Consider the following 25707-nt stretch of genomic DNA (forward strand, 5'->3'; position numbering starts at 1 on the left):
GATCTTATTCATTGCTGAAGATGTCATCATTGAGCTACAAAACCGTCTATTTCTTGAATTCGCGAGGTATTATGGCTAACACTTGAAGCAGCACGTAGTCTAGTTGGTGCTGCTCCAGGGAAGATGCACTGAAGCTTCCCCACTGCTGACGGGACCAGCGTTCAACTGCCGACAGTATGAAACGTTTCTCTATCAACGACCAAACGGTACAAACTCAAAGTCCCAATTGATGCGAAACTCAAAGCTTCGCGACAGGTTTCTCCGCCTTGATCTGCGCCTTCAGAACCCTCCTCAGAATCTTCCCACTCGGACTCTTAGGAATAACATCCAGCACCCTAACACCGCCCTTCAGCCATTTATGCCGCGCCTTATGGCTCTCAACATGCTCACAAACAGCCCTTGCAACATCATCCTCCTTCAAACCATTCGTTTTCTTACTCTTTACAATAAATGCTAATGGGACTTCGCCTGCGCGCTCGTCGACAATGCCTATGACTGCGCAGTCATCTACGTAAGGATGGTCAAGGAGATGCGCTTCAAGTTCTGCGGGAGCAACTTGATGGCCCTAAAGAATCAGCAATGCTTTTGAGCAAGGGTTCGGGGCGCTTACCTTGACTTTTATAAGCTCCTTGATTCGATCAACGATAAAGAAATGATCGTTTCCGCGTGGGGACTTCCGCACGAGTACTTCATCGCCTGTCCTCAACCACCGCCCATCATCACGGTATACAAACGTCTCTGCGTTAGCCTTCTCATTATGCAGATATCCCAGCACTACATTCGGCGCTTGGACGTATAACTCGCCTGGTGTTTCGTAGGCTGTGACTTCAGACCCGTGCTGGTCGATGATCTTGACTTTTGCGCCGGGGAGGAGAGAGCCTGATGAGCCGAGGACGGGATCTGCTTCGCTTGTGTGAAAGACCGACGGTGAAGCCTCCGTTAAGCCTGGTCTGTTAGTATAAGTAAACAGTAGTGGTGGTGAACGTACCGTAGCCTTGGCTGATTCTCCATTTTGGATACAACTCCAGTAATTTCTGAATCGTTTCACCTCCCAACGGCGCCGCACCTGAGAATACCAACCTTACAGAGTTGAGATTATATTTCTGGCATTTCTCCTGGTTACTCAGAATCTGTACAATGATCGGCGGTACGACGCTGAGTTGCTCAATACGGAATTTCTCAATAGAGGCTAGAAGTTGATCGAGTTGAAAGCGCTGCAGAACGATGATCTCATCACCCCGATACTGTGCTATATGGGCGATTACAACGAGGCCGTAGATGTGGCTGAAGGGTAAAAGACCGAGAGCTACTTGCGTGTCGATGTTGTCTTGGGCGCGGGTTATAGACTCGAAGGTATGAATCATAAGGGTGCATGCGATGACGTTGTAGTGAGAGATCATAACGGCTTTCTAGGCTTGTTAGACAGAACACATGAGAATATGGTATACGTACGGGAAGACCTGATGTACCGCTTGAGTAGCACAGATACGCGACTTGTCGTTTTCCCTGCCCAGGCGTCCAAGCTGGTACATTCAACGGCGCAAGATTCTTACCCTCTTTGATGAGATCTTCAATTGTTTTGAAGGGTTCTTCAGAGGGAGTCTCAGGCAACGGAAGCAAGAAAATATGTTTTTCGGAAATTCCAACGGCAGAAGCTGCTTTGATAGCAGTGCTGAGAAGAGGAGCGCATGTGAATAGTGCTTTAGCACCAGATGATCGAAGTTGATGTTCGAGTTCAGAAGCTGAGTGCGCTGAACTAGCAGGCGTGACGATGCCGTCTACACGATGGATGGCGTGTGTAACGGGGATGTAATCAATCTAAACAAGTCATTAGAGCTGCGAAATTCTCGCAAGACTGGTGGATTTACCGTGTTGAGAGCGTAAATCGCCACGACTCTATCCCAAGCTGTTCCATCGTGCGGATCAAACCCGACAGTTTTCGCTAACCCGCGCGCAAGGAAATCAACACGCTGTGCAACCTCTTCTGCAGTCCGCGACTTTCCCGTTACACCGCATGTATACGGCCTCTTCGACTTCTCAAAGCTTTCCCTTCCTGCTTTTTCGGTATTGATAAAGTCTGCTACACTGATTGAATCCGGTATATCTATTCGCATTAGTACTCCTCCTTGCAGAGCGGGGCGGCGCAAACAGTACCGGGCAGGTTAGGGACCCAAGAGGGAGGATAAAACGCCATTTTTGCTGAATACAAGGTGAGATTGGATATTGGGGTGAGCTTGGCAATTAGATTGGTAGGTTTTTTGATCTATTTAAGCTATGTCTGGACCGAGGTTTGCCTGTTCAAGTTCCGCGGATGAGATACCGAGCTGTTGATCTGGTATTGGGAGTGGGCCAATTAGACGGGACGGGATTGAGGAGCGTGGGGAAATCTGGGGAAGACACGTGAGCGATCTTCGTGGGGTTTACCCTGGAGGATTGGGTTTAACGGTTCTGGTGAATGAATCGCCATTTGGGAGTGAATGATGAATAAATTGGTAGATGTAGCCTGTATTTACTGATGTCATTCTATATCGGCTATTGCAACGCAATAAATGCAGGTACAGACTTCAAGGTTCCAAGATTGAGATACGCGACAAACTCAAATTGATTTGCCCTCCAACGAATTACGTCAAAAATGAAAAGTCTTGGTGTGAAACTTTATTACCTGTAATAACTTTTGACGATAATGATCGCAACGCGTGAAGCGAAAATTCAATTGAGTGCTGCAGAACAGTATTATACTTCACGGAAAGCAGCTGTCGTCACCAGATTGTGCTGAAAGATGGGCAAAAAAATGTGGTTCCGCCCGGGATCGAACCGGGGACCTTCTCGGTGTTAACGAGATGCCATAACCAACTAGACCACGGAACCGGGCTTTAGCTTTAATTGGTTGAAGAATGGTGCGCCAATTAGAGCTCAAGTTGCTGCGACTCATAACACGGATTGGTCAGGCTTGGTCGGGTTATGTTTTTCAACGTTGAAGGCTATCGAGTTTTCAACGTTGCTGTGTCAATTAGAGATAGATAATTGTAGTGTATAGGGCATCGTAAGAAGAATATCAATTTTATCCATGACCTATGCCTTGATTAATATCCACCATTGCCTGTAACGCCTGTGATCTGCATACGTTTACCCCACCAAGTCCAATAATTTCATTACCATTCTGGTATAGCATCAATTTCACCCCAACTCCATTAAACCGGCAGCCTCGTCTTGGCCCTACTCAACGTCTCAGCACACCTCCTCGCAATATCACTCTTCTTCCCCAAAATCCACAAGATCCTGATACACTCCTCCCCCCTCCCCAACCTCTCCTCCAACTCCTCCCCCGCCCTATCAACCTGCAACAGCTCATTAACCTCGCCCATCCAATAATTCGCCGCCTTTGAAAACGCCCGTATCAGAATAACCGTCCACGGTTCAGTGAGAATCATGCACTGGTTAATAGCGTGGTGAAATTCTGAGAGTGTTGGCACGATAAAGGTGCTGTTGTCCGGGGCGGTCACGCGCGCTAGGTCGGATAGCTCTCGGGCGCTGCGCTCGCGGATCCGCATCACCCATTTGCAGTTGGAGCGGGATTGGCTCGGGGCGGGAAGGCCGAGGGCGTTTTCGTCGATGTGGTGGATTAGATCGGCGAGAAGGAGGACGCCGAGGTTCCAGTGGGCGCAGATGCAGATGAACCAGCTTTGGATGCGCCCTGGGATGGAGTTGTAGTTCTGAAGAAGTTCTCGGAAGAATGTGCCACTGAACAAATTAGTAAAAGGATAAGAGTCAGAGGTAGTGCGGACTTACTATGTCGTGTTCCAGTATCGATAAACCCTTGCAGAGCGTTCAATAAACTCCTCAACCTTCTCCCCAGATTCTCCCTGCCTCAATAAATTCTGCAAATATGCGACATGTCGAAACATCAACACCTTAACCGGCGCAGATCTCGTAACCGCCTCAGCAGCCTCTTCATACGAACAAGGCCAATGGACATTCTGCCTCGGCTTCTCAAGGCTATCCTGAATAAACAGCGGAACATTCCAATCCGTATCACCACGCGCATCATCATGCTGACTATTCGCATCCACCACAACAAGCGGTCGCTCACTCATCGTCGAACTGACCGTATCAAACATGACAGTCAACCAGTATAACAAACTCACGGTCCCGGCGTCTTCACTGCTCATTGATGCCACGAGGTTGGCGCGCTTGCGGCCTTTGGTGAGACCTTTTCGCTCAGCGTCGTACCGGTATTTTAAAGTGTGCATTCTTCGGGCCGCGCGCTCCATGAAGATTGGTGGACCGTCGTTTTCGATAATGCTGGCGATTTCGTCGGCGACGGACTGCATGTCGTATACGTCTTCGAAACAACCTGATGTATCTACATCGCTGTGCTCTGTGTCCTCGGGATCAAGAGGTTTTTGCGTAAGACCGAAGATCATCTCAGCGCAGACGACGCGGTAGGACTCAACGTCTGCGACGTCGTCAAGAGCGCGTCGTGCTTGATCCCAGATATTGCGTTGGAGGTGTCGATCGAATTCCTCCTTGAAATCGTCCATGTACTCGTTCAGTGGGTTCTCCTCTGCGATGTCATCAAGCGAGGGATATCGTTCTCTGTGTCGTCGTGAACTTTGAGCCCATTGCGTCGCGAAAGCCATGATACAGAGATGAAGAGCCTTGGCAGTCGCTGAATCCTGTTGGCGGGTCATATGAATCAATTGCGTTGATTGAGCTACACGATCGAGGTTCATGGTGCGTCGCAGAACTCGATTCGTCCATGAGGATCCCCATTCTGCAAGATTCCCTGGTTGAGACACGGTCTTCTGCTGCCGACCGAATGGACACGTAACTTCATTCAACCAACACGATAAATTATGTTCCAGCACATCGTGATAAATCTGTAAAAGGTTCGTCGAGATCATCAGGTTGTTGGACCTTGTCATCATCGATTGATCCATAGTGAACGACGATAACGAACTGCTCTGTGTATCGCTCCATGCAGTCGACACACGACGCCGTTTCGTTCTTCTCCAGTCTTTCTCATTATTCGGGCTGACAGCGATGAGAGACTGCGCTGGTTCCGTAGGACTAACGGTGGGGAACTGCGACATGGACGCAGCGTCGAATTGAAGTTCAGGCGGCATTGTCGAGTCTTTGAAGAATTCCCAGGGCTCACTCAACGGTTCCTCCGGCGCAGTGAGATCCTTAAATTGAATGCCGTAGAAATTAGAGTCAACAGGCTCGGTTTGTTCAGGCACAAAGTCAAATGGTAGCGCATCGAGTGAATTGTCGAGAAATGAGGGAACGTCTAGACTCGTGTCGATTTCTGAAAAGACCGGCACGGGAGGGAGTGATTGCGAAACAAAAGATTGTGCTGCTGATTGGGCATCAAAACTGCTATCATCCGGGATTACAGAATTCGGTGTATCGCGCGTGTTTTCCGTTGATGTCGATTCTCGTCGTGTAGAAGTTGAATCCCGTCTCGAGGGGACAATGCATTCAATACCTGGTTCTCCCCGCGCAGCCGCAGCAAGAGCATAAGAAATCTGAATCTGCGTCCACGCCCAGTTCATGGTACACTTTTTATGAGTCTTGGTACAGTACGAACACGGCGATGATTGAGCTAGAGGTGCTACGCCATTTGTCAGCGCTATTAGAGACTGCTCAGGCGGGGGCACTCACGCTTCTCGCCTACAATCATCTTGCCATCACGGAGAGGGTCCATATTTCTCGGAATCTCCAATGGCGGAGCGTCGCAGCCCCTCTTTGACTTCCTACACTGATCGCAGGCATATTGCGTTCTCTTCATGGCTGTCACGAATCCGTAATGATGATGCCGATTTAGGGGTCTTGGAGCAAGATAGTAGCGTGGAAAATTGCACTGATGCCAAAAGTGGGCGAACTTGGGTTAAAGGTCTCCCCTCCCTTGCAGATATAGCCCCTCCCCGTACCCTCCGGACCCCCGGATTCCCACCTGATCCGAGCGTTTGTTTCCCCGCGTTCTTTGCTGTTTTGGTTTAGTGCAGCCAGTCAAAGTCTCTGTTGGTTTGGAGGGAGGGGGACCCCTGGGAAATGCTGGCTTACGACTAGCAGCAGCCTCATTTTTAATGATTTCACTGTGTAGATCGAGATGAGCAGAGTTTCTAGACTCTTCCAATATCGAGGTCAATGTGTAACTTTACGCGAAGCATTGAGGCTGTGAAGTTTTGAATGGGCCACGCCGCAATGTCTTAACTGACTCTCTCATTCTGACTCAACTACCTAAAATCCTTGCAAGCTCAGATCTCATCTCATCTACAGAACAGCCTTGTAAATCTCAGTCTCAACAGCCGCCCAGAGTCCCAAGACCTTGGCATCAGCAAACGGCAGAATCTGCGTACAAACAATACCCCCAACGCCATGCTCGCGATCAGCCCACCACCAGAGATTAGCTAGACCAGCCCACTGAACCGTGCTCTTTGATCGCCCTGAGAAGCCTCCATTGGTAAGCATGAAAGTCAATCCCCAGCCCTGCGGTCCGATGGTTAGTAAAATAGTGTCTGCTGAAATGCGGGGGAGCGTCGTACCTGGGGTGGATTTCCATCGACGGGGTATAACTCGCCGATTGGGTTGGTCAGATCTGGTTTGGCAGCTGGGATGGGCTGACGGCTGAAGTTAGGGAATTTCTCGATGCTGTTGCTTAGCATGAGATCGACTGTTTCTTTCTTGAGGATTTGAGCGCCTGTCTTGGGACATGTTCCGCCGTTGAGCAGAACAGTAAGAACCTCTGTTGAAATCAGCATCCGTTCACCCGCACAATATGTCAAGCGTGTTCACTTACTGCCGTATTCTTGGGGCTGCGCAAACATTCCCGCGCCGCCGCTATGGAAGATTGAAGCGATTTCACTCGCATTGTCGGTCACTAGAGGAAGACGCTGGAGATGGTCGCGCGTTCGCAGTGTACCGTCTGCGTCTCGCTGATGCATGTGAGCTAGTTTGGCGCGCATCTCTTTACCGGGAAGCATGGACATGTTTTTGATGCCCAGAGGCTGAAAGACGTTCTTCTGGAGATAATCGTTGAGACGCAGACCGCTGGCTCGTTCAAGCGCGATGCCAGCCCAGTCAATTCCGACCTGAGACGTTAGTTGACGTTGAATGAGACAGATAGCGAACTTACGCCGTATTCCCAGCCTTCGCCGGGTTGGAACAGAAGAGGAAGCTTGACGATATCCTCAATGCGACCAGAAAACTCATCGATACCAGCAGGATGACTCCAGTCTCTCAACCGCTCATTAAAAAAAGTATATCCAAAGCCCGCAGTATGCGTCAACAGCATTCGCAGTGTAATCAGGTTCTTCTTCTCCTCAAAGCTCCCATCAGGCTTCAAGACCTTCAAACTTTTGAGCTCAGGCACAAGATTCTCAAGATGTTCGCCATCATCGAGTTTCAGCTTTCCCTGTTCCACGAGCTGCATGCACGCAACTCCAGCAAGCATCTTGGTGCACGAAGCGATCCAGAAGATGTTATCCAGCGTCATGGGCTCATTGGTCCCGACACCGCGCGTACCCGCTGAATGAGCGAATATCTCACCGGATTTGTCGACCAGTACGACGGTGGTACCGGGAATACCAGTCTTTTGGTCGGCGCATGCATCGTCGATTATGCTGCGCAGTTTGGATGTCGCTTGGGCATTGATAGGCATGTTGGGCAGTACACGTATAATCTGAGATTTGAATGGGTTGATCAATTGTTACAGAACTGTCTGCAATACCCTAGTGAAGCTATCTATTTATACTGCTAGTCGCAATGCGCTTAATTCCATGATAGTGTAGCCTTAGCTTGTGAAACCATGGTCCGACCAGCTCACAAAGGTTATTAAGTCATATGACAGGATACACCCGCATACAGCACCTTACTCTATTCTGTCGAACCCCGCCCTTGCGCAATCTAACTGAGTTCTTTTGACCAAAAACACCAAGGATTCTAGTGTAGATCCTTTCCCCAACCTTGCGGACCCGCACCCGCAGATACGAGTGCACAGACGAGGGGTAAAACAGCAAAACCCGCTCCAGCTTAACAAGCATCTCGAATGACTGAGGATGCGGCGCCGCGTGCGCTCGGCAGTTGATGGCGTCCGAGGCCCCGTGGGGTTCGATCCGGGGTAGAACGTGCGGGGAACACAATGTGCTGTAACCTCGCTGTGTCTCGTTTGGTAGTATTGCATGACGGAGCTGGCATTGAGTTGTGGCGAGGTGGATGCGGGTACGCAGTTACGCAGGGCGGAACGGAGGCCGGTCTTTCACATGATGCTACTGTAGAGCTTCACAGAGATGCAGGTGTTTCGATTTGATGAGGTATGCAGGACCAACTGCATATGAAGAATAATGTTTATAAACTGGTTGTGTTTCCAGTAAAGTAAAGCATTCTCATCACAAGCAAGTCTTTTCATCTCAAGCATTACTCTGTTATTAACTATACTTTTACAATGGGCGAGCAAATTCCAGTTCACAAGAAGTTCAACACTGAACTTACGGATTACTCCGTCGAGCATCATGGCGATCAAGGTGTCTATGCCGATAATCTCGAAGTAGACGCTCTTGTCGTCGGTGCTGGCTTTGCTGGTATCTTCATGCTCAAGACTCTCCGTGATCGCGGCTACAAGACTGTTGTTTACGAAGCCGGCAACGATACTGGAGTAAGTAACTAACTGCCAACCTAAGGATTAAAGACTAACAGGATAGGGTACTTGGCGATGGAATTGCTACCCCGGTGCTGGTGTCGACTCCGAAGTCCCTGAATACGAATTCAGCTGGCCCGAGGTTTACGATACCTGGACTTGGCCTTGCAATTATCCTACCTACGCTGATCTTCGCGCTTACTTTGACCATGTTGACAAGGTAATTGGCGTCAAGAAGGATATCGCTTTCAACACTGTTGTTGTAGGCGGCAAGTTTGATACCGAGAGTGGTCGCTGGCATATCCGCACCGCTGATGGTCGCGTCGCCAAGGCCAAGTATCTCGTCCTAGGAACTGGCTTTGTAAGTCTACCTACAATAATCAATGGTGACTTGAGACTAACCTCATAGGCTGCTCGTCGATACATCCCCGACTGGCCCGGCATGGACAAGTTCAAAGGCATCATCCATCACTCCTCCTTCTGGCCCGACGAAAAGGTCGACGTCACCAACAAGCGCTGCGCCATCATCGGCACCGGCGCATCAGGCGTCCAGATCACCCAAGCCTGGGGCCCCGAAGCCGGCCATCTCAAAGTCTTCCAACGAACCCCCAACCTCGCCGTCCCCATGCGCCGCAAGTACCCCTCCGTCGAAGAACAAAACCAAAGCAAAAAGTTCTACCCCGAGCTCTTCCGCTACCGCGAGGAGAACTTTGCTGGCTTCCACTACGACTGGTACGAGAAGAACACCTTTGACGACACCCCCGAAGACCGCGAGGCTCTGTACGAGCAGGTCTGGAAGGATGGCGGTTTCAGATACTGGGTTGCGGTGTACAAGGATAACTTGTTCAACGCTGAGGCAAACAAGGAGTCTTACAAGTTCTGGGCTAAGAAGACGCGCAACAGGATCGGTGATCCTAAGAAGCGAGATCTTCTTGCGCCGACTGTGGATAACATGCCGCATTACTTTGGTATCAAGCGACCGTGCCTCGAGTATGATTACTACGAGCAGTTCAACAGGGAGAATGTGGATGTTGTTGATATCAAGAACAATGCGATCAAGGAGTTTACTGAGACGGGTATTACGCTCGAGGATGGGACGCATCATGAATTTGACGTCATTGCTGTTGCGACTGGATTTGTAAGTCATTCTGCGATTCTTGGATGATGGACTCATGCTAACGCGTATAGGATGTTGTCACTGGTGGTGAGTACGGTTTTCCGAGAGAGGTTTGAGTATGCTAATGATTTTAGTGATGACGCAGCTTGGTCTTCAGAGCATTGAGGGCGCTGAACTTGAGAAGGAATGGAAGACTGGTGCGACGGTATGTATCTCCTCCCAAAACCTTCACATCACCTCTAACGTGTATAGACCTACCTCGGCGTCACGACCCCCGGCTATCCCAACATGTTCCATATCTACGGTCCCCACGGCCCAACTCTTCTCAGCAACGGCCGTAAGTCCTCTGTCAGCAGTCATATCTTCCTCGCTAACAGTCCCCAGCTACATCCGTCGCAGTCCAAGGCCGCTGGATCGTCGATTGCATCGACAAGATCAAGAACAACAACATCAAGTACATCAACCCCGAGAAGAAGGCCGGCGAGGAATGGAAGAAGCACATCGTCGAGCTTAACAACAGGACTCTCTTCCCTACTACTCGCTCCACGTAAGTCGACTTCCCACTACAAATTGAATGACCATTTGCTGATGATGTGAATAGATACATGGGCGGCTCTATCCCTGGCAAGATCTACGAGCCTGTTTGCTACTCTGGTGGTATTCCTGCGTACAAGATTGAGATTCGTGAGGCGCTTGATACTATGAAGGGTTTTGAGATCGTCAAGAATAAATAGACTTGGCGAGGGGTTTGTACTCTGGCTATCTCGAGCTCTTGCTGGAGTATGAAGTGTTGGTAGACCTTGGCTTTTTAGTTATGCAATTCATGATTCTGTTTGTTCATACTATTGCGCATTGCATTGGGTTCATTGGAGTGATGTCTGCTTCTTCAGAGTCTTTCAACATGCGCATATGCAGTACTTGGAAGCTCGCTCGTCGTAATAGTATCTGAGTCTTTGACAGGTTGCTTGGCCTTGGTGGCTTTTGAACAAGCATATGAGCTGCCCATCATTCTCGATCGCAAGTCATGCGCTTACTTCCATGTCGCGTTGGTGATGTTTCTTGATGTCTGCTCCAATCAAGACCCATGCGAACTACGAATACCGTGTCGCGTTCGGCTACGTGATGCATCAATTACCTGACTATCTTCCAGCGGTCGCATGCCAATCGCAATGTCGTCGCGTCGTATTAATTTTTCCTGCACAGTAAATGGACATAGCATCTGCCCTTTGCCAACAAGACTGCATCTGAGCTAACTGAAGCAGGTGTTCCGCATATTTGTACTCAGGTCGCATCGCATCGCGTGAATGGCACCGTATTCAATCGCACGCACATCATCCGGCAGTTCCGCATCGCATCGTATTCCCGAGATCCAAATCTTGAGATCCTTTTCGCAATTGGAACATCTCAAGATGTGACAGGCCGAAATTGTACCTGCATCTCCTCGGCGGGTATGTTCTGACGGGTAACCCGGCTGTACAGGCAATGTTCGGTAATTCGTAGGTATTCAATCGCGACGCGCATCGATTCACAGCAGTGCCCCAAAAAAAAAATAAAACGATTCTGTTCCTTCAACAGTGATTATTCAACAGATCTTGATCTCGGCGTATCCGATCGCATATCCACCATTAATCATTCACAAGATCAGATTCTTCCCTCGGTAATGAAGGGGATAAATAATACCAGCCAAACTAATTCATTATGTCATAGTTTCGGAACGTGCAACACCGAACAAACCCCGTGAGCAAAGCTGTCCAACCGGAATAGGAAACTATGGGGAAACGACCCACAGTTAACCGTCCAGCATTGAATTTCTGTTACGAAATCGTCTCGCGAAGATGCCAATGAAAACGAGCCCGGCTCAAACGGCCTTGTATTACTCACTTGTTTTGCCTGTGCTTTTGCCGCTGGTTCTGGTGTTTTTCGGAATTATGGAAGGCTATGTTGTCATTTAGTGCATCTCCGCGGCTTAGGGTAGTGGTATAAGGGCGCTGGCCTGCACTGATTCATTGTCATTTCCTTGAGGGTATCGTCAGACATTCATTGAACAGAGCTGGGACAAACATTGACGCATTAAAACGACATCATTACTAATTCGACGTTTCATTTCATTTTCGACCCATTTTCCCTCTCTCATCATTGAATCTCATACATCACCTGATTACCCCGGATTTTCCATCTCAGATCATCTCAGATCTCATGTCGCGTCTCAACCCGACATCGTGGATTTTCGATATCGATCGATACGTCAATCCATATATTCCATCGCCGCCATGGCAACATATTCCGTATCCTGTCGCATACATCTTTGGATACCGACGCGATAAACCAAAGAGCATTGGGACAATCGTACCAGTGATATGGGCATTCATCGGAATATTCATCGCCTTGTCGGTGATTGAGTTGGCGTCGGAGCGCATTCCCTCCTTTGTCGAGAGAGGCGCTCCTATTATCGTTGGATCATTTGTACGTTCGACGTCACACTGACGTGTTCTGGGTTGATACTAATGCTTTGCAGGGCGCTGGCGCTGTTCTCGAATTCTACGCCATCGAATCTCCCCTCGCCCAGCCACGAAACTTCTTCGGCGGCCAAATCATCGCCGCCACAATAGGCGTCAGCATAGGAAAGCTCTTCCTCCTCAGCTCAAACTTCCACTCCATCCAATGGCTCGGCGGCGCCATATCCTGCGCCACCGTAACGTCCATAATGGCCCTAACAAAAACAATTCATCCCCCAGCCGGTGCAACCGGCCTTCTCGCCGTCGTCGACAACCGCCTTCTCGATCTCGGCTGGTTCTTCATTCCCGTTGTGTTATTCAACTGCACGATAATGTTTGGTGTTGCGCTGTTGGTTAATAACATCCAGCGCGCTTATCCGGTTTATTGGTGGACGCCGGAGGACTTGAAGGGGATCAAGACAGAAGGGCAGAGGGAGAGTGTTGACGAGGAGAAGGGGCAGAGAACAGATGAGAGCGATTCGGAGAGGCATGAGAGGCATGATGGGAGGGAGATTATTATGAAGCCTGGTGGGAACTTGGTGTTGCCGCAGAATTTGTTCCTCATGCAGGAGGAGTTGCAGTTACTGGAGGAGATTGCCAACCGATTATAGGTTGCTCAAAAGTGTCGCATTGCATAGCATTCAATTTGAAAAGCGATTATTCTGGTCTCATTCATGTTCTATCAAAACATTATCTCGTGACTCATTGACCGTTTCTCATCAAGACATGCCATTCCCGTAACGTGCCTAGTGCCAAACTAGTATAGCCCCGTCTGATCAACACGAGATCCTCAATGCTCAACAATTCTTTCTCCTACAAAATCCATCAGCAATATCGTGTACTTACTCCATTGTTGACAAAGGATTTCCTCTGTCCTCTCAAGGACCTTTCTACTCAGTGTGCCTTACGCCAAAAATACTCGTTGTGTCTTTACACCTCGCCGTAAAGGGTAGTCTGGTGGGAATCGCCAACCAATCAACATGCTCCGGGGGTACCTTAATGGAAGTCATATGGGCTCAGACGACCACGTTCCTCTTCATCTCGAACGCTGAATCTCTCAACATACCGCGGCGCACCATGGTACCTACGCTTCCGCGACACAGGCATGCTGTTGCAAGGCGCGTTCTCCTCGTCTTGCAGCCGCTGCTCATGCTGTCGTTGGAGCTCGTCTACATGACGCTGATACCGTCGCAGCTCGAATTGCTGCTCTTGCATTCGATGTCGACGGGACAATTGAGCCTGACTAGTCGCGCGTCGCTGGTTACCGCGGTTAATGAAGAACTGGAGATCGCGGCGGGTGCCGCGACCGTTGAGGGGACTTCTGAGGGGGTTTCGCTGGGGGCTGGTTCGAGGTGAAGGCTGGCGAGAAGGGATTGGTCGCTCCATCTCTTCAGGCGCCGGTTGTGGCGGGGTGATGACGGGTGCGGCGAAAAAGGGTGGAATGTCGTAAAGCGGCGGAGATCGAGGTGATTCAGGTGCCGCCATGGTATCCGGCGACGAAGGCTCAACCTTCACAACTGGGTTTGCTTCATTCTCACGAGAGTTGACGTCTATCTCATCAACATTGCCTTGAGGAGGGATATGTGCGGCGATAAACGGTGGGATATCGTAAAGAGATGGCGATCGGTGTGATTCAGGTGCCGCCATGGTATCCGGTGATGAAAGCACTGCCTTCACAGCAGGGATTGCTTCATTCTCAGCGAAGCCGACCTGTAGCAGATCGGGATTAACTTGACCAGAGAAATATGCGGTCAAGCCTTGATCGAAATACTCGCTGTCAAATCCTCGTTCCATTTTGATACTGGTTCCGTCCTCAGCCTGGTGAGCGTTTCCAGTCCCAAGAGATCTGCCGGATTCGGATATTGCGAAGGAATAACACAAAGTTTGCTTGGCCTTGATGTACTGGATTGATGATTGAAACGGCGTCCGTTGACTTTGACAAGACTATACTGTCACACCGTCAGAACGAAAGATTTGTCGAGGTTGATGACACATACCAACTTAATGAAGGATAGTGAAGGGCTTTTGCGAGTATGAATTAGCGTAGTTGCGTGGTAGAGTTGACAAGGACGATATAGATTGGCGATGGATGTCGATATCTTGCGATGCCGATGAGGTTGTTGGTAGATGAGATGATGGAAAGTGTTGTGAAGAAGGAGGGTTATGGGATGTCGAAGACGAACGCGAGATTTAGAAGATGTCCGATGTGAGAAATACACGGATGGAATCAGATGGTGCCTGGCTGCGTGCGATGCCAGTGCCAGCGCCAGCTGGCCCATTCGTCCCTGTGGCATGTGTCCGAACGAACACGAGCCTGGGTTTCCCAGTTCCACTGCCGTTACAACTTCGTGTAAGTCAATCGCTTCAACGCGTGAATTTAATCAACTAATTGATACAGCCGCCTTGAGCTCGGGTACAACTGTTACTGTTGATTCCACTACTTTGGTCGGAAGCACCGAGTCTACTGCCGTGACAATCACCGAGACCGAGACTGGGACCGCCACGACTGCGACCTCGGACGCGACGCTGACCTCCGATCTAACGACACTCTTGACTGCCACCAGTGACTTGACAACCTTCACCACCGAAGCAGCCACTACAACCACCACCGCGGAGAGACCCGAATCAACCCAATTCAACATCTACCCCAACCAAGGCGTCGACGCCAGCAGTCCTCTCAAAGTGCGAACCCCCCCCCCCCCCCCACTTCCTCCCCGCGACGCCCTCTCCGAAGCCCCCCGGCGGCTCAATCTACTTCAACAACCCCAACTCCAACTACGCCACCGGCACATTCGTCGTCAACGGCCGCGGCAAGCTCGTCAACGGGAATCAACTCCTGTGCGCATACTTCCGAACGGGTCAGCAGTTCGGCGACATTGTTGGCTGCTCACCTGACGAGACCGATCTTCGATACGCACCCATTGATTGTGAGCTCGGCACTTCTGGTCAGCTTGATTGTCAGGTCCAGGGCAAGTTCTGCTATTACGATCGGGACATGCTTATCTGTGATGCGAGTGGCCTGTGTCCTTATTTCTACATTGAGAGTGCTGGGTCTTCTGGGTATGGGCTTATTCTGGGATCAAACGGGCTTAATCTCACGCCGGTTCAGCTTGCGGCTCAGCCTCAGCCACCTGAGCCTTAGATCAGAGCATTCTATTAACGCTGGGCTTCTCATGTTCTAGACAGAGACGGCTTCTCGCCATCGTTTCATTCATGTATATACCTTTAGCCAAGCTCACATAGATTCACGGTATAAATCATACGCTAATCTGAACTGGTGATCTCTCATGGTCATCATATCGTTATTATGGCACGGACGATCGCCTATAGGATAGGCATGGCAGTAATATCGATTCAATTACGAAACAAACCTCAATGAACATGACACGGATATGACAAGATATTAGATAAATACACCAAGCGCAATAGCCGCCGCCGCAACCATGCCCTTCGCTCTCGAAGCGCTGTTATCCGTGACAGTAGCCTCAGCCCCCGACGTAGTCTGACTCGCCGCTGAACTCTCAGTACCCGTAGCCGTAGTCGTCGCCACAGTCGTATTCTCATCAGTCGTAGTCACAGTCTCAGAAGCCTTCGCCTTGGTAACAGTAGTAGCTTCCGAGGTAGTCGCCGAAACAGACACCGTCTCAGATGACACAGGCAATTTAATTCCACAAACAGCTTCAGCGTCGAAAGTGAAAGGAATGCCATGTGCATCGCAATCATTCGAAGATCTCTCAATTTGCTCTGCTCCACAAATCAGCCATAGTTCTGTTAATTGATGGGGAGACTTTACCTGGTAGAACGTTATCCGCGCAGTTCTCGGCAATGCAGCAGAAGAACTTCTCGCGCATGTCTTTTAGTGTACAGACACACGCTGGGTTATCGGCGTTGCATTTGTTGGTGAAGTATTTAAAGAAGCAGTTATTCTGCAATAGCATTAGTATCATTAGCACCAGTTTAAAGCTTGACTCACGTTGCAGGTTGCATCCTTGTTCTGCTTCTCCTGATCATACCGCTGAGCAGCCGCAAAGCTGCCCAAGACGCCAAGAAGCATCAATATGTTAGATAGACGAGCCATTTTGTCGATATTGGTGATTTACGAGAAAACCGCAGCGAATATCGCGGATTTAAGTAAGGCATTAAAGCCCCTGATTGAACTTAGCCGGCAGAGACGATGATTGGTTGAAGGATGGGTCTGGAAATTAGAAGCAGGGGACGATAAAACCCAGCGAATTGGGTTCAAGAATTGAGGGTTAGCTGCTCTGTGCCTTCGCCGAAGGATTCATCGTGTATTTTTGGATTGAAATGGCCAATGAATCGTGAGCATGTCTGGCCAAGACTGTTTGAGAGCCGGTTAGCCGTTTGAGCCCTGTGAATATCATCCGTCTCGTATTAGCTTATTCATCTACTGTACTATGAATACTCAGCGAAGAGTCATGAAATCGATTAGCTGGGTTCGTATTAAAGCGTATCCAGATGAGCGTCCATGGACAGCCAGTCTCACTAGTGAATGATGTCCAGCGGATGTGATGTCGCGTTACATTTGCGAACAGGATGAATTGGATTCGTATTTACAGAACAAGAACAAAATGTTTTGACCGTAGATATCCTGCTGATAGGAGCCCGAAAATACTGTACAGGAATAAGAAGGAGTAGACTTCCAACAATCATATCACCCGAAACATATTCGACTTGACGCCTCTCTTCAATCCCTCCGCCCTGCCATTCTCATACTCTACCCCCGCACCTCCTCCTTCACCAGACATACCCTCCAATTTCTCCCTCAGTTCCTGATCAAGTTCCGCACTGGTCTTTTTTCGAGGCGCCATCTTTGTTGTTGACACTTCTTTGCTTGACTCATCTGTCGTTCTTGGTTGAGCTTGACTTGGCTGAGGTTTCGCGGCGTTGGGTGCGTTTGGCGAAGCGCGTGGAGCGATTGTATGAAAGGCACTTCTTGTCGCATTCGCCCGGAGACTTGATGTAATCATAGCGCGCTTCATTCTGTTGATGTTGTAGTGTTTTTTCGATGGATAAGACGATGAAGGTTGAAAGTCTGGCCACCAAGAGTCTCATGATGAGTTTTGTGATGACTAAGGTAATACGTCATTGGTTGAGTTGACGGCATAATGCAGTCATTCCTAAGTCGTTGATATGACTTCAGACAATGTGAGGATGTCCTCAAAAATACCATATTTTAATTGTTTTTAGATATAATGCCTTTTATTTCCTGTTATAAGTTACATCCGTTGACTAATCTGCCCGTATACCTTGTTGTTTGCCTTGTCTTCGTCCTTTTAATACACTAACATTATGGCCTCTAAGAGATCTTCAACAACCATCCATCAGCCTCAGTCTCCCCCTTCGCATTAATACCTCCCCACAGGAGCACCCCCTTCCCATCTAAACACCCATCAGCTCCAAAGAACCCCCTCGGTCCCGGGTGCACCTTGCCCGCCTCCTGCGTCATCTCCGCCGGCGCAATCTCAAGCTCATGCCAACTAAACGCACCCGACTGAACACCCGGGATCGTCTCGCGAATAGCATCTTTGACTCGTGTAGCACTATACCCATCGGAGGGAAGTTGCAATGTCCACATGTCGGAGTAGAAAGGATGTTCTTCAGTGTAGGCTTTATCGCTGGAGATTGATGCGTCTTGTCGGCTGCCGAGGAGGTAGAGTAGGTAGCGGCGCCCGTGGCCGGTTGTTACGGGGATCAAAGCGCTACCGACACGGGGGCGAGGGCCGGGGACGAGAGGGTTGGAGGGGAAATCGACGGTTGTCCACTCTGGTAGCGTGTCGAGAGATTCATCCTGGATTGAACCAGGCTTGATGTAGTGCACCGACCCATGAACATCAGACTCTGCACTAATAGAGTACAGCGTCCCTTCAACAAACTGCGCCGCCAAAGGCTCAGCAGGCGCATCAGGCAAAGGATGCCACAGGCGCGTTGTAAAGTCAAACAACCACGTTGTCTTTGTACGCTGGTCATTCTCATACCCGCCATGAAGAATAAGACTATCCTTCTTGACATCGTAGAAGATCTGGTGTCCGTCGCGGGATTGAGGCGCTTTTCCAGCAGCGGTTATTGAAGACCATCGCGCGGCTTTGGGTTCCCATTCCCAAAGGGTGAATTCATCGTCGACGGGTTCGTCTTCGCTGTTTTGGCCGCCGTGGATGATGAGCGTGCCGCGACGCGTGCAAGAGGCGTGATTGATGCGTGGGGGGGGGATTTGGCCTTCGTCGCCTACTGCGGGATAGCACGCGTATTCACCGTCGCCTTGATGATCGCCGATGGATACAGCGTGGATGTCGTTGTTGCAAAGTTGACCGTCATCTCTTTTACCGCCAAAGATGTAAGCTCTGCCATCGATGACACTGACGCTATGGTGAGATCTCGCAAGCGATAAACTATTCCCGTAAGCATCATTCATGGACGTGCCTTGGGGAAAACATACGAATTATCCTCTTTTGGAGTCGTAGCGATTTGGCTCAAGACTGCAGTGAGCGGCTGCGTAGGGCGAGCTACAGTCGCTGCGGCACCGACTTCAAGGCCGGTTGAAACGACTTGCTCGACTGCGATGACACCTGCTGCGACTTCTGCCATTGTGAATGATGATTTGGTGAGATTGTGTTGTTGCTGTTGTTGAGGTGGATTCAAATATACGAGGCTGAAAGATGACGGGGAGACATGACGTAGGACGGATGCGGGCCATGACGTAATTTTGAGAAGGCTGGAATGTGTAATCGTCGGAATGAGATCGATTCTGTCTTTTATGATAACTCAATACTCACTGCATGTCAAAAGGTTACGGAAGAGAAATCGGTTAACTCATCCCTTCCTTATTTTCTACGGGTAGATGCGATGCGAGTCTGCAATTGATAGCACATGAGCTAATGGCATCACTCAACATTCTAACATCAGAACCAATTCTCGTGTCCCGTCTGAAACCTGAGAATCAAAAAATCACATTATGCTCGTCAGTGACATGTGAAAGCATCAAGATTCTGTATGGAATGGAATCGGAGTCTAATAGCGAAAACGGCAGCGAGCCAATCGTAACTTTTCTTCTGTCTCCGGAAATAAACGGGCTTATGCCAATCCGTCGCGTATCCATTCAAGCCTCAGCGATCACGCACTAGCCAAATACGCGCCACCAACTCATAATGACACTCATGCAGGCACAAGACTCATGCAGGATCAAGACAGTAAAAATCACGGTGAAATCGGAACGTAAAGTGAGTAAATGTACGTGCTGCAGAGCACTTGAATTAAATATGTACACTAAAGGTTATCGATCATCAACTCTATCTCAATCTATAGTCTAACGTCTATAAGATCATTCATACGCCTATTTGCTGCGACGCTCCCACTCATAAATAGCCATCATGAAAGGTCCCATACCGCGAGTATCGTTAGGAACAACAGGAACCTCAGTGTAATACTACAACAGTCAGCTAAATCCATAAAATCACAAGAGAGACAAACTTACCTCGAAAGAAGCATCACTGTTCAACGATCCAACCTCGACGGTTCCCTCCCAGGTAATGGTTCCGTTGTTGTTGTTGGTGACAAAGTCCCGAATGAGTCGCTTGTACGCCTGCTTAGCGGGCTTGGTGTACGTCTTCTCATCGAGAAGACCGCGTCGAAGACCAGCGAGCCAGCCGTAGGTGAACATGGCGGAGGCAGAGCTCTCAACGTAGTTACCCTCGACACCCTCGTACTCCTTGTTCATGACGAGTTCCCAGAGGTGAGACTCGTGACCCTGGGCGCGGAGAAGAGCGGACGAGAGATCCTTGTAGTAAGTGACGAGACGCTTGTAGCCGGGGTGAGACTTGGGGAAGACGTCAAGAACCTCGATGAGGGACCAGATGTACCAGCCGACGGCGCGGGACCAAACAATGGGTGAAGCACCGGTCTCCGGATCAGCCCAGACAGCGATCTTGCTCTCGTCGAAGCCGTGGACGGGAAGACCGGTTTCCTTGTCGATGGTGACTTCCTGGATCTTGTCCCACTGAAGGACAATGTCATCCCAGGCCGTAGTGTTCTTGGCATCGAACTCAGCAGTCCACTCAGCGTAGAAGCTATCACACATGAAAATGCCATCCAGCCACATCTGATCCGGGTACGTCGGCGAGCGATGCCAGAACCCACCAGTAGGAGTCCTAGGATGCTGGTTGATTCTATCACGAATGAAATCCGCAGCAACCTTGTACTTCTCCTCACCAGTCTGCTTGTACCAGTACAGCAAGTTCATACCGATGCGGTAATTGTCGAGCGAGTACTTGGTCAAGTCATAGTTGATGATGGTGCCGTTGGGCGATACGACATCGTCCATCTGCTCGCGGTACCAGGCGAGCAGGGTCTTGTTCTTGGTCAACTCGACGGTCGCCTCGATGCCCTCGTAGACGACTGCGCGGCCGTACCAGTATGCGCGCTGGGTTTCTTGGTTGTTGCGGATCCATGAGTCGGCGGTCTTGGCGAGGAGATCGTTTGCGAGGACGAGGTTGGCCGAGGCCACGGTGAGGAGGGTCTGGAACTTCATGATGAACGATGAGATTGTCGATACCGAAGCATTCGCAATTTACCTGGGCGTTGAACTAGGTATTTAAACAACGTTGCAACATTCGATGAGATCCACCGTCATTTTAGAGAGGGAATTTCTCCGTGTCTAGCAGCCGCTCTAACCAATAAGCTTAATTCTTTAACCTTGAGCTTATCCATTATCTTTTTTTTGGAAGACGGACGTTTCATATTGATTAGGTCAATTACCGTGTACAGTTACATCCACCGCGGATTATCCCGGCGGACCGTTATTCTCCGCCAACCGGATAAGATGGGGGTTTCTCTCCCCTGAGCGATCGAAGTGTATTTTCCAATCCAGATGTTTACGCCGGCTAGGACCGTTGGTTTTCATCCGAACTGTTCGTTTGTGCTGGGCTGAATTGGGAAGCTGTGTCGCATTGACGATTCATCACCGTTGGATCCGCTGGAGAGATTGATAGCCGCATATACGAATGAGCTTGGCGCGATGACAGTCGTGAACGATTATCCACCTATCGGACGGTCATTTTAGACTATTAAGCTTGTCTTTTGGTTCGTTTTTAATTACGCTTAATTGTGTCCTTGTCTGCTGAGCCTCTTGATGGCGCAATCCCCCACGATTGCCCCCAATGTCTGCAAGTGCCGTGATTGGGCGCACTTCAGTTTACCCAACATGGATGGTGTAATGCTCCTGCGTCCGCGCTATCCGATTTATTAGAAGAGAAAGACTGTAATTTGATAATGTGCAATAGAGTTGAAAGCCACTTTTAAACTTGCCCCATTCATATCGAAGCTGAAATTACTGTCCATCGCAAAAACTAGCTAAAATTTAGCATGAACAGGATGAAGAGGCTTACAAAACCGAGACTAATTGAACTAGGAAATCATACAGAACATCTAGACCACTCAGATGTTAAGAAACTAATAATGCTACGGAGTACAACAGAGAACGAAATGGGGATGATAATTGATACCAAGGGATGCATGTCCAAGCGCCCCCACTAACATTGGGGTAATCCACACAAGCTTGATGTTTCTATCCTTATTGGACGCGACCTCAATGCCTTTTGTTTTGGTAGCAATCCGATTGAAAGTGAACGATAGAAACGCAGTCAAAATACCTGGACACACAAGGAGCTAAGAAGCATTCATATGTTTAACAGAAGCAGCAGGAAAAGACGAACGCACCACGATCTGAAGATTTCGCAGTCTGCGTAAAACTCTCAGGTGACAAACAACAGCCATAAGCCCTGTATTCTTCAGCAATAGATTATGCATAGTCAGCAAAGCTCTACATATGTTTTTCCTTTGCAATTAGCTCTCTCGAACGATCGCCACGCAAATACAAATAATAGTTCTTGAAGTCCCGGGCAGGAAAGCGAGGACCAGAACACCCCGACAAGGCTTATCAATATCTCGAGATAAGGATCGATAGGGATTACAATTCGAATGGAATGAATCAAGACAAAGCTGCGATTTAGAAATTGATAAAATAGCATTCTTTGCGGCAAGATAAAAACAAGTTCCATTCATTTTTAGCACAGATAGTCATGAGATCTCAAACTGGGACTAACAATGATCCGTCATGTCATCCCGAGTCTTTGATGCATCTTGTTCAAGTCCAATTCATCACTCCGGTTTCCTTCCCCAGATGAAATAGACTGGAAGATAAAGATGAATACTCGGTTCTGAAAGATCCTTCTTCACCTTTGCCATAAACACCTGAATCTCCTTGTCACTCCATCCAAGAATACGCGAGAAGATGCCAGGAGTATACGACGTGATGACCTGTGCTTCCTGCACAGACTGAAACTTTCCAATCTCTTTAAGTTTCGGATCCTTAGGCCAAGATCCAATCGGTACCTTTTTACCCATAAGTAAACATCTCAACAACAACGATAGTACTTACCTTGAGAATCTTCTGCTCAACATCCATAAACCCAGCCTCTTCCATCTGCTTCTTCCACTCCGGCGCCACATTCAACGGCTTTCCAAACTTTGAGGACCCCTCAACCATAGTCTTCATCCAAAGCAGCGCATTATCAGCTTTATCTTTCGTGTTATCGTCGGATTTGAACTCTGAGTGAACAGCTTGCATTTCAAGATATCCACCGGGCGCTAAACTCTGCAGAGCGCGGGTGAAGAATTGGGCGTTGTTGCTGATGCAGCCCTCTAGTTCGCGCGCGTGAATAAAGTCGAAGGGTTGGCGGAAGAGCCAGTCTGATTCGAAATCATCGACTTCGAAGAGACAGTTTGGTGGGGTCCTGGGGATGTCAGAGAAGATATGGGTTTAGGAGGGGGGGGGGGGTACCATGGAGGTTGGATGGGACTTAAATCGGTGCCAAGGACTTCGGCTTGAGGATATTCGCTGGAATTCTGTAAGTGATGGTCGGTGAAGGTTGAGAGGATGCGTACTCGGCGAAATCCATGGCCCAGATACCTGTTCCCGTGCCGAGGTCAAGGACTCGCTTGACTTTATCGCCAATAGGCGCGAGAAAGAGATCGCCACCGAGGACAAGACGGTAGATGTGATGGCCTAGATCCATTCTGTCTTGCTCTTCATCATCATTGGGCTTATACTTGTCAGTAGACGTTTCGAACTCTTGCTTTTCTACTTACGACCAGGTATGCGCCCTCACGGAATGCGTGATATCGCCGTCCATTCTAAAGCCAATCAGTTGAAATCATCTTCTGAGAGCTTCTATCCAAGCGCACTTCGTATCTGTATCAAATCGTTAGATACGGACGCACTCTCGTGACGGTACATACTTATAGTTCAAGACACTGGAGTTGAGAGAAGTAAGATAACTCCCTGACTCGAGACTAGACAACAGGTCAGTGAATATCCCGCTGCTGGCTTCAAGCAACGTACGACGCTGCTAAGGCGGAATCATGGCTCAAAGACGCGGCATCCTAGCAGAATCAGCAAACAGTCACTATTCGGACCCGTCCTAGGAAAGCGTACATCTGCCTGAAGAGGCTCTTCGTGTTCATTTGCTGCTTGCGCCATTGTACCATCTGCTTCAAAGTCTCGATGGAATGGATGCGCGATAATGTGTTTTTGCTAAATTGCGGGCGCCGCCTTGATCAGATCATTGCGTGGCGGGCGACCAACGCAGGGTTGTACTGTCTGCCATAATCGGAAGCTGTTCGCATTAAGAGCGGGGACTTGTCATGAACAGGCTGCAAGAACAACGATGAGATATGTAAAACTGAGTTGCATGAGGAAGCTTAGTTCGTTGTAATTGATGTAATTGATTTGGTGACTATTAAGCAATGCAGACTACTTGCGCCTGTCGATAAAGTCGAGAAACAATTAACCTTGCGCATCATGGTGCTGGCCCGATCCAGCCGAGCCGAAACTCTATGGCGAAGGCACAGCAACCGTGAGACGAGGAGGCGCCGGAAGCAAGCTTCTGTCGACCTTGAAACCTATAGGTACTGCCTCGCACTTATATGACAAACTACTCATCACCCCGTTAAAAACGATTTGAGATTCGACGGGTGATGCCTCTGTCCGATGTCTCAGTACCTCTTCCAGCTTGATCTTCCTGCGTTGGTCAGCCCAGGACAATGGCGGTCCTAAAGAAAATTCAACGCCCAATTTCGCTGCTGCAAAGCTTCTTGTTGCCGCACCAAGAAGGATTCTATCCTGGATCTCGACAGGGAGGCAATTGAGCCTGCAAGGCTTAGGTTCTACTTGACGTATGTCCGATGCGAAGAGGATAAGGTCGATGGCAGAATCAGAGGAGGGTGTGTCGCTGAATAATGGCTCTGGTCTTGTGTACACCAAGTCGCCTTCGTGGACCTTGCAGCAGACGATTTGCCTGAGGGTCAATATTGCGTAGCTTGCAGTACCAGTCGTTGTTTCGGCGATCGCTGCGAGGCTTCCCATATGTTCTCGTATCATCGCAAGGCCCTTGCGAATATATCGTGCCAAGACAAACCAGCGTGAGCCAACCTGGACGATCGCTTTATCTGGTGCGTCCCATCGTGACAAATCTGCCGCTCCGACATATCGTCCGCCACGACCACCAACGTGCTCAAATCCTGTACGTTCCACTAAACCGAAGTCCATGCTTATAATCCAGATAACGGCATATGCTAGCTTCATGAATGTGGTATTATTTATTTCTCTCCGCAGTAAATGGCGCCATGTATGACCAAAGTCTCGGAGTATGCGGCCAAGGAATGCCTTCTTTCTCTGATCAAAATCAAATTGAAAATCCCAGTACGGTGCTGGCACAGTAATCTCTTCTACGATTTCCTCGGTAGGCGATCTAACCAGCTCAAAGTCGTCCAAGGTAAGTAGTCTATCTCTTGCCAGGCTGAGAGGTGCCGAGCAAAGCTTGTCATGCTCTGTGAGAAAGAGAACGTCCTTGTCGAGGTCGAACGTCCAAACACTATTGAATGAGCGACCTCTTGTGTCGCCGAAAGGATTAACTAGATCATAAATATCTTCCCATTCGACATCAATGCCTCTTTCTAGTGTTCTTGAGATTTCATCTTTGTTGAAGTTAGATAATGCCAGATTGAAGAGTTGCTTGACGGACCTGGGCAAGTCTTGCGACCAATGAGAATGCGTGAAAATAGCTCGAGAAACGTGACATCCTCCGCCTTGAGCTTGTTTGACAAACACCGGCGGAGGGCGTTTCCTAGAGATCAGGATTAGTCCATTGCTGCAGAGAGTTTAGTGTAACAAACCTTTTAGTATATATATAAGTACGAACAAGACTGACATCGTTATGGATTGGTGTAAGAGCGAGAATTGGCTGACCCATTTTCGGAAAGTCTAGGAGGGGATGGCAGGGTTGAGTATGCACGAGCCACGAGAACATGTCTTTGATATAACACGAGGTCGCTGTATACCTAGAGATGGCTTCTATTCTGGTATCTACATACATATTTGGTTTTTA

The 25707-nt window shown here is 49.1% G+C and overlaps 13 protein-coding genes and 1 non-coding gene across 14 annotated transcripts; 3 read left to right on the plus strand and 11 right to left on the minus strand.

Annotated features, from left to right (window-relative positions):
- Window positions 1–12: 12 nt before the first annotated feature.
- FOIG_12543 (uncharacterized protein) lies at window positions 13–2327 on the minus strand. Its single transcript, XM_031213457.1, has 6 exons — window positions 2155–2327; window positions 1869–2104; window positions 1453–1818; window positions 989–1409; window positions 611–945; window positions 13–565 (listed from the first exon to the last, which is right to left on the minus strand). The coding sequence occupies exons 1-6, from the start codon at window positions 2192–2194 to the stop codon at window positions 239–241; spliced, it is 1725 nt and encodes a 574-aa protein (XP_031056788.1). The 5' UTR covers window positions 2195–2327; the 3' UTR covers window positions 13–238.
- Window positions 2328–2794: 467 nt separating this feature from the next.
- Window positions 2795–2868, minus strand: FOIG_12544. The gene has a single exon. It is a non-coding gene; the product is annotated as a tRNA-Val (tRNA).
- A 153-nt stretch (window positions 2869–3021) lies between these two features.
- FOIG_12545 (uncharacterized protein) lies at window positions 3022–5895 on the minus strand. The gene is made up of 3 exons (XM_031213458.1): window positions 5665–5895; window positions 3790–5614; window positions 3022–3741 (listed from the first exon to the last, which is right to left on the minus strand). Exons 1-3 carry the CDS (start codon window positions 5789–5791, stop codon window positions 3192–3194), a joined length of 2502 nt encoding a protein of 833 aa, XP_031056789.1. The 5' UTR covers window positions 5792–5895; the 3' UTR covers window positions 3022–3191.
- A 237-nt stretch (window positions 5896–6132) lies between these two features.
- Window positions 6133–7782, minus strand: FOIG_12546 (beta-lactamase). Its single transcript, XM_031213459.1, has 4 exons — window positions 7139–7782; window positions 6803–7094; window positions 6549–6748; window positions 6133–6492 (listed from the first exon to the last, which is right to left on the minus strand). Exons 1-4 carry the CDS (start codon window positions 7661–7663, stop codon window positions 6277–6279), a joined length of 1233 nt encoding a protein of 410 aa, XP_031056790.1. The 5' UTR covers window positions 7664–7782; the 3' UTR covers window positions 6133–6276.
- Window positions 7783–8446: 664 nt separating this feature from the next.
- On the plus strand, window positions 8447–10489 carry FOIG_12547 (uncharacterized protein; the record flags this gene model as incomplete). Its single annotated transcript, XM_031213460.1, has 8 exons — window positions 8447–8656; window positions 8703–8999; window positions 9048–9776; window positions 9827–9842; window positions 9890–9960; window positions 10008–10092; window positions 10140–10302; window positions 10357–10489. 8 exons carry the CDS (start codon window positions 8447–8449, stop codon window positions 10487–10489), a joined length of 1704 nt encoding a protein of 567 aa, XP_031056791.1.
- A 1206-nt stretch (window positions 10490–11695) lies between these two features.
- On the plus strand, window positions 11696–13021 carry FOIG_12548 (uncharacterized protein). Its single transcript, XM_031213461.1, has 2 exons — window positions 11696–12218; window positions 12271–13021. Exons 1-2 carry the CDS (start codon window positions 11952–11954, stop codon window positions 12859–12861), a joined length of 858 nt encoding a protein of 285 aa, XP_031056792.1. The 5' UTR covers window positions 11696–11951; the 3' UTR covers window positions 12862–13021.
- A 225-nt stretch (window positions 13022–13246) lies between these two features.
- Window positions 13247–14044, minus strand: FOIG_12549 (uncharacterized protein; the record flags this gene model as incomplete). The annotated part of the gene is made up of 1 exon (XM_031213462.1): window positions 13247–14044. One exon carries the CDS (start codon window positions 14042–14044, stop codon window positions 13247–13249), a length of 798 nt encoding a protein of 265 aa, XP_031056793.1.
- A 369-nt stretch (window positions 14045–14413) lies between these two features.
- FOIG_12550 (uncharacterized protein) lies at window positions 14414–15392 on the plus strand (the record flags this gene model as incomplete). The annotated part of the gene is made up of 3 exons (XM_031213463.1): window positions 14414–14600; window positions 14649–14932; window positions 14985–15392. 3 exons carry the CDS (start codon window positions 14414–14416, stop codon window positions 15390–15392), a joined length of 879 nt encoding a protein of 292 aa, XP_031056794.1.
- A 169-nt stretch (window positions 15393–15561) lies between these two features.
- Window positions 15562–16342, minus strand: FOIG_12551 (uncharacterized protein). Its single transcript, XM_031213464.1, has 3 exons — window positions 16224–16342; window positions 16044–16176; window positions 15562–15994 (listed from the first exon to the last, which is right to left on the minus strand). The coding sequence occupies exons 1-3, from the start codon at window positions 16326–16328 to the stop codon at window positions 15654–15656; spliced, it is 579 nt and encodes a 192-aa protein (XP_031056795.1). The 5' UTR covers window positions 16329–16342; the 3' UTR covers window positions 15562–15653.
- Window positions 16343–16793: 451 nt separating this feature from the next.
- FOIG_12552 (uncharacterized protein) lies at window positions 16794–17287 on the minus strand. The gene has a single exon (XM_031213465.1). The coding sequence runs from the start codon at window positions 17248–17250 to the stop codon at window positions 16918–16920; it is 333 nt and encodes a 110-aa protein (XP_031056796.1). The 5' UTR covers window positions 17251–17287; the 3' UTR covers window positions 16794–16917.
- Window positions 17288–17423: 136 nt separating this feature from the next.
- Window positions 17424–19008, minus strand: FOIG_12553 (uncharacterized protein). Its single transcript, XM_031213466.1, has 2 exons — window positions 18705–19008; window positions 17424–18657 (listed from the first exon to the last, which is right to left on the minus strand). The coding sequence occupies exons 1-2, from the start codon at window positions 18851–18853 to the stop codon at window positions 17568–17570; spliced, it is 1239 nt and encodes a 412-aa protein (XP_031056797.1). The 5' UTR covers window positions 18854–19008; the 3' UTR covers window positions 17424–17567.
- Window positions 19009–19486: 478 nt separating this feature from the next.
- On the minus strand, window positions 19487–20939 carry FOIG_12554 (uncharacterized protein). Its single transcript, XM_031213467.1, has 2 exons — window positions 19740–20939; window positions 19487–19691 (listed from the first exon to the last, which is right to left on the minus strand). The coding sequence occupies exons 1-2, from the start codon at window positions 20790–20792 to the stop codon at window positions 19599–19601; spliced, it is 1146 nt and encodes a 381-aa protein (XP_031056798.1). The 5' UTR covers window positions 20793–20939; the 3' UTR covers window positions 19487–19598.
- Window positions 20940–22420: 1481 nt separating this feature from the next.
- On the minus strand, window positions 22421–23801 carry FOIG_12555 (uncharacterized protein; the record flags this gene model as incomplete). Its single annotated transcript, XM_031213468.1, has 9 exons — window positions 22421–22654; window positions 22701–23055; window positions 23103–23159; window positions 23207–23364; window positions 23411–23455; window positions 23507–23513; window positions 23561–23614; window positions 23664–23704; window positions 23757–23801. The coding sequence occupies 9 exons, from the start codon at window positions 23799–23801 to the stop codon at window positions 22421–22423; spliced, it is 996 nt and encodes a 331-aa protein (XP_031056799.1).
- A 354-nt stretch (window positions 23802–24155) lies between these two features.
- On the minus strand, window positions 24156–25572 carry FOIG_12556 (uncharacterized protein; the record flags this gene model as incomplete). Its single annotated transcript, XM_031213469.1, has 3 exons — window positions 24156–25297; window positions 25345–25446; window positions 25518–25572. 3 exons carry the CDS (start codon window positions 25570–25572, stop codon window positions 24156–24158), a joined length of 1299 nt encoding a protein of 432 aa, XP_031056800.1.
- Window positions 25573–25707: the final 135 nt, after the last annotated feature.

Source organism: Fusarium odoratissimum (genome assembly GCF_000260195.1).
Source record: "Fusarium odoratissimum NRRL 54006 unplaced genomic scaffold supercont1.27, whole genome shotgun sequence".
Lineage (NCBI taxonomy): Eukaryota > Fungi > Ascomycota > Sordariomycetes > Hypocreales > Nectriaceae > Fusarium > Fusarium odoratissimum.